Genomic DNA, 6,539 nt, shown 5'->3' with positions numbered 1-6,539 from the left:
CATAGAGCGAGGGAGCATAGAGCGAGGGAGCATAGAGCGAGGGACCATAGAGCGAGGGACCATAGAGCGAGGGAGCATAGAGCGAGGGAGCATAGAGCGAGGGAGCATAGAGCGAGGGACCATAGAGCGAGGGAGCATAGAGCGAGGGAGCATAGAGCGAGGGAGCATAGAGCGAGGGAGCATAGAGCCGGCTCCTTGGCCAATCAGTAAGCCGGGCCCAGTGGAATGACTCGCTGCCCGGCTTCCTGATACCGGAAGTATCATGCAAGGCATGGGAGTATTTTGGCGAGTACTCGCCCCAAATACTCGGCACTGATACAGATACTAGTATCAGTATCGGTGCATCCCTAGTTAATACCTTCCTCCGCTCCCTCATTTGACAGTGTATGGGACTTGGGATTGGCCAGTCAGACACAAAAAAAGGGGAGCATCCTCCTCCAGTACTGGAAGTTTTGGATAGAGTAATATATAGTTATTTCCTTTTTTTTATACTGCTGTTCAGATGAATTACACGGCGCCCAGCTTCCTGATTGGCAGGAAAGCCGACTCCATGCTTTCTCGTCACCTAGTGACAAGAAGCATGGAGACGGCTTCCCTGCTAATCAGGAAGCCGGGTGTCGAGTCTTTACACGCCGCCTGCGTTCCTTTAGCCCTCGTTCACACCTGAACGTTTTGTAGCGCGTTCTACGCTCGACGAACACTCTACAAAACGCTCAAAAATATAAATCCCATTGTATTCAATGGTCTAGTTCCCACCTTGGCGTATTTCCGTCCGTCCCTAACGCGCTACAAACCGGCCCCCGCCTGAAAAGGTACATGTGCTACTTTGGGCCGTTTTGTTGTGCGTTTCCATTGGGATACAGCCAAGTAGCCTTCGGAAACGCGCGTTTGCCGAGCGACTTTGTTTTACCGCGAACCGCGGTAAAAAAACGCGCGACAGACGCGCATATGCAATACACCTAGGTGTGAACGAGACCTAAAAGGGACTTCCGGTATCGGCGAGTACCAAAAAAAAAATATCGGTACTCGATACCGGAAAACCGATATCGGTGCATCCCTAATATTAACCCTGCGAGCTTACACAGGGGTTCATGTAACATCACCAATCAGCCTTACTCAGACATTCCCCTCATAACACAGGACTATGAAAGACCACGGGACATGTTTTTTTTCTAACAGAAGACTATTGGATAGATGACCTCATCCTTGCTGCAGAACATCCCCCTTGTTGGTTCTAACTTTGAGCAGGCGATAAGAAAAGGATATTTGTGTTATCTCCAAAACAGAAACAGATAGGATTCCACTACCGAGTTGGCTGAATTCAGCACCATATGTTGAGGAGATCGGTTTCCCTTCAATACAAAGCTGTGGCTATAATAACCGGCAGAACAAAGAGAACCAAACGGGGAGGGGAACTTTTCAGGGGGGCGGGGTGCACAGCTCCAGTCCTTAAAGGAGAACTATGGGGTCAGGGCTTTTCCCCATAGTTCTCCTAAGGGTAACGGGAAGACACAAACTAGCGTCCTCCCGTCACCCAAAGCTCAGTATATAGGGAGCTGTAGCTCGCGGTATACTGAGACGCTGAAGCGGATCCCGACAATTGTGCCGGGATCCGCCCAGCTGCGTGACTGACAGCTGGCTCTGCCTATCTAGAGGCAGAGGCAGCTGTACCCGCCCCCTCCCCCGTCCGTTCCGCCAGTCAGCGCTGGAGGATCGGAGCGGGGAGGGGGGAATCCAGTCCCTCCCCTGTCGCGGCTCTCTGCCGTGACAGGATCGTGAAGTGAGCGAACGCCGGTATGTGTTCGCTCACCTCCCGATCTACTGAGCCGACCTGTGACAGTCTCATTGTCACAGGACGGCTAGAACTATGGGGATGAGTTAAAAGCACCCCCCTCCCCCACTCATAGTTCTCCTTTAAGGGTCAAGATCACCACATGGGTTCGAGTTTTTCTGACTTATGAATATGAATCAAGCCGTTTGCACTAACGGTTCAAGAATATGATGTCACACGTAGCTCCTTACCTGCGGAGATCTCGGATCTGTAGGGAACATTGTGCCGTGCCGAGAACCACAAATTCCTGGGTGATACAAAGTGCCGACACCTGCTCATCCAGAGAGACCGATGACAAGTTCTTCCCGTTCACCGAGTACAAGTGCAGAGCGAACTTCTCCTACAACGATAACAGAAAATCTTCCTTACACGTAATTACTAAATGTTTAGCAGCTCCCCATCCCCCGGTGACAGATTGGGTCTTCTCCTGAGCTCAGTCCGGTATGGAGGGACTTGCTAGGGTGTTGGAAAGTAACTGCTGTCTGCATCGAGCCTTGGCGTTAAATCAGAGCACCAATCAGTTGTACCAGCCAGTGCTTCATAAACATAAATACTTTGCTTTGGATGACTGTTCACGTTTAGGTACATGGAGTGGAGGGGGGATGCAGATACCTCCAACACGGCATCACCAAGGCAAAAATAACAGCGATCATAGAAGGTCTTCTAACCTGTCCAATCATGGGAGGTCATAGACATTGGATTATCACTCAATCCACCTGGAAATGATTGTGAGTCAATCTAATCCATCCAGCCCACCAAGTTCCACGTAGAACATTTGGCCTTTATGGACACCTGACCATCACACCTACCTAAAGCCTTGGTTCTCAACTGGTGGGTCGCGAGCCTGTGTTCAGTGGGTTACCGTGAGCCCCCCCCCCCCCCCCAACGCAGCACTGTCATTTCGTCTCATGCCAAGCAGTCATTCAAAAGATGCTTCCCGGTGCAGCATGTTGGCTTGAGGTGGGATGGGGCCATGGCCGCAAGGGAGCGCCATCCATACAGGCATTGCTTATGGTACCACAATGCCGTGCGTTCCATTGCAGTGCGACTCAGGTCACGACTTAATGACCAAGGACAAATGTGGGTCCTGAGGTTACACAGGTTGAGAACCACTGGCCTAAAGAATACGGAACCCCCTCCAAATGATCGAGTTCAGCATTTCCAGTGAAGGGTTCTGTTAATACCACAGAATACAAAGACATTGTGCTCTTCCAGTCTTGCGGTAACAAATTGGTGAAGACCCTTTTCTGTTCCACCATGACTGTCCCATGTGTACAAAGCCAGCTCCATAAAGACATGGTGTGACCAGTTTGGACAATGTGGAGAATAGGGATGCACCCATACGGATACTGGTATTGGTGCCGATATCGAGTATTTGGTCGAGTAGTCGTTCAAACGGTCCGATACCTTTCCCGATACCGGAACTTCCAGTCAGAGGAAGATTTCTGGCCAGCAGTGCCGTAGGGAAACATGGAGCCAGCTTCCCGTGCGATCAGGAAGCTGAGCGGCGAGTAATAACCCTCCCGCGGAGAACCCAACTTCCTGGCCAATTAGCATTGAGCCAGCCGAAGAGCCGGCTCCTTGCTGATTGGTTGGGAAGCTGGCTTTCCAGCCAATCAACATGGGGCTGGCTTACCAGTCAATCAGGAAGCCAGGAGGCGGGTCATTACTTGCCGCCCAGCTTCCCGATTGGCCGGAAAGCTGGCTCGATGCTGATTAGCTGGGAAGCCGGTTTCCCGGACAATCACAATCAAGCCGGCCAAACAGGAAGCCGGGCGGCATGTCATTGCCCTCCGCCCCAACTTCCTGATTGCCCGGGAAGCCAGTCCCATGCCAGCGGAAGCACCGGTAATCGGCGAGTACCGAAAGCAAAATATCGGTACTCGATACCAATAAACCAGCATCAGTGGAGAAAATCAAGTGGCCCGACCTCAACCCTAATAAACACGTTTGGGATAAACTGAAAATCCGATTGTGAGCCGGGTCTTATCCAGCATCAGTACTCCACCTCACAAATGGGTACATATCCCCACAGACACACTCCAAAACAGACACCGCAGACGGACACAAGATATTCCGGTTATACCGACCTTGAGGGAGCTCCGGCCTTCGATGGTGCTCTGGAACACAATCTGCCCCTCGAAACCCACAGCCATGTGGGATACGGTCAGTGGAAGGGAACTCTCACAGGGGGGCTTAATACACCTCATAAACTGCCCCCGCCGAATGGTGTATACATTGACCGTGCCGTCCTGCGAGCAGAAAAAGAGATTCATTGCAACAACTTCACATTAATAATCAAAGGAATGAGTTCTAGTCTATCTAGGTTATTCCCACCTTAGAACCAGAGACGGCCATGTCCAGCTCCGTACTGATCGCCACACAAGTGACCTCATCGCTGTGCCCATAGAGCACCTGCACCGGCTTCGGGGACAGTCCGCAGGAGAAGTGGGGGTGCTGTGCTGCACCCCTGCTGTAGAACCTCCCACACAATGCACGTGGTGTCCCGCGAGCCGGAAATGAGGTACATACCACACAAGTCCAATGCCAGGCATGTCACCACATCTAAAAACAAAAATCTGAGTCTTCAACACAGAAATGACATGCATTATACTGCAACTTTTCTCTGTGTCCTATCGGGGAAATTTCCTTTCACTTCCTGTCCTGGAGACGCAAGAGGAAGTGAGAAGAAATCCTTCCAAATTAATGGAAAACCTCCTCTTACACAGGTGTTCCCATTGGAAGATTTCCTGTTACTGAAGTGTAAAATTTTGGCTTTCCAACTGCTTTTTGTCCCTGTGACAACATATAAGCAGGGCGGGTGCATCTCTCTAGCCTAGAAACAGACAGCAATTCCAACCCTCCCCTATGCTATCCAAAAAAAACATGTTTTGGCTTGAGATGTTCTTCAATTGCTTCTTCACCTGACATGGTAACCTGCCAAAAAAAGTCATGTTCATGACACATCTCATAATGATGTAATCACATAGGGCCACCAATTACCAATGTGACGGGTGATGTGATTGATGACTTTCCCTTTGCTCAGAGACGTGACGCGTAGGCTGTTGTCCCAGTGTCCTCCGCTAAACAGTAATTTGGCATCAGGAGAGACCACCAGAGTCGTGGAGGAAAGCTCAGCTCCAAGAGCGAAGGGTCCGGGGAGGAAGCGCTGCGTCCTGGAAACAAACCGATACATTATTGATCAATGGTGAAAATACCCACAAACATGGCACACAACGATGAATACAGCACAAGTTTTCTTACTGAAGATTTAGAGAAGAAAATAAAAGACAAACAGCGTCTTTAACCAAAGGTGGAGCTATCCGAATGGTCGGTACAAAGAACAAGACATGTACCATCGCTATGTTCAGTACTCAAAAACATTTCCATGAAAATTGTTTCAAAAAGACACAATAAACCCCCCTAATGATAAAAATATTACTGTAAGAGTTTTTGGCTTTAATGGCCAAGTCAACTTTGACGATTCGTTTTATAATTCTGGTCACAGGACTGATGGAGATAAATGACCATCTCACATAGAGAATAAACAATCAAATATTACAATGCAAAACGTTTACTTTGTTTATATCCCAGATTTGGAGGGGACACACACCAAGGGAGAGCAGGGGTGAAACTCACTTGACGTTGGAGACAGTGGGGTCCTTGGTGAAGGTGAAGTAATTGGAGAAGTTCCGGTCATAAGGCAACCAGCCATGAGTCCCCAGAAGTCCGTTGGCACTAATCGTGACCTATTGGATATGGGGCAACCATTAACAACACAATAATTACACACTATGTGGCACTCTGGTCAATAGTGAAAAATACACAAGTCATATGTGTAGTATAACCAGTCCCCTCTGCCAATTCTCCCCTTTGCACATGCCAGCAATTACCGACTGTCAAAATGACAGCAGGGACTTGCTGTTTAAATACAGAATCTGTAATAGCTGCTGCTGTCAAACAAAGAACCATTTCACGGTGTTTATAAACATGGATCAGAGGGGAGATAGAGAGATACAAAGTAACGTTGTTTATAAACATTGATCAGAGGGGGAGATAGAGAGATACAAAGTAACATTGTTTATACACATTGATCAGAGGGAGATAGAGAGATACAAAGTAACATTGTTTATAAACATTGATCAGAGGGAGATAGAGAGATACAAAGTAACATTGTTTATAAACATTGATCAGAGGGAGATAGAGAGATACAAAGTAACATTGTTTATAAACATTGATCAGAGGGGAGATAGAGAGATACAAAGTAACATTGTTTATAAACATTGATCAGAGGGGAGATAGAGAGATACAAAGTAACATTGTTTCTGAACGTTGTTGAGAGTGGAGTAATTGCCAAACCAATAGGTAAATACCAGAAGTTCTCTGATCCACATGTCTGAGAGCTGAAATGATTAAACAATTCATATTAAAACCTTTTGCTCAGTAATGGGGCTGCTGTCCAACAACTCACCAGAACATCCGGGGAGCGCTGAGTCATGAAGAAATGAGCCTGATTTTTGGGGACCACTGTCAGGACAAGTGGAACCTCCTCCATCATTCCCTGCACAACAGACACATTTAATTACACATGATCACCATCCCTCAAGACCTCTACAGCAATGGAATAAATACACATTAAAATCACCTCGGCCAACAAACATTTTTACTAAATTTACTATTAATTTTACTATTAATATACTATTTTAAA

The 6,539-nt window shown here is 47.9% G+C and overlaps 1 protein-coding gene across 1 annotated transcript in view; it reads right to left on the bottom strand.

Moving 5' to 3' along the window:
* The window catches only part of LOC108799900 (neurobeachin-like protein 2), a 104,045-nt gene that overhangs the window by 5,137 nt on the left and 92,369 nt on the right, over positions 1 to 6,539 (bottom strand). Inside the window, 7 exon segments of the mRNA XM_018571836.1 lie at positions 2,023 to 2,171; positions 3,922 to 4,083; positions 4,169 to 4,297; positions 4,299 to 4,396; positions 4,835 to 5,007; positions 5,471 to 5,580; positions 6,303 to 6,380. Coding sequence (XP_018427338.1) covers positions 2,023 to 2,171; positions 3,922 to 4,083; positions 4,169 to 4,297; positions 4,299 to 4,396; positions 4,835 to 5,007; positions 5,471 to 5,580; positions 6,303 to 6,380 — 899 coding nt within the window.

This window comes from Nanorana parkeri, unplaced genomic scaffold (assembly GCF_000935625.1).
Source record: "Nanorana parkeri isolate BGI_ZX_2015 unplaced genomic scaffold, ASM93562v1 scaffold1851, whole genome shotgun sequence".
In the NCBI taxonomy this organism is placed as follows: Eukaryota; Metazoa; Chordata; class Amphibia; order Anura; family Dicroglossidae; genus Nanorana; species Nanorana parkeri.
Note: the sequence above shows the minus strand (reverse complement) of the source record. Positions and strands in the feature narration are given on the sequence as shown.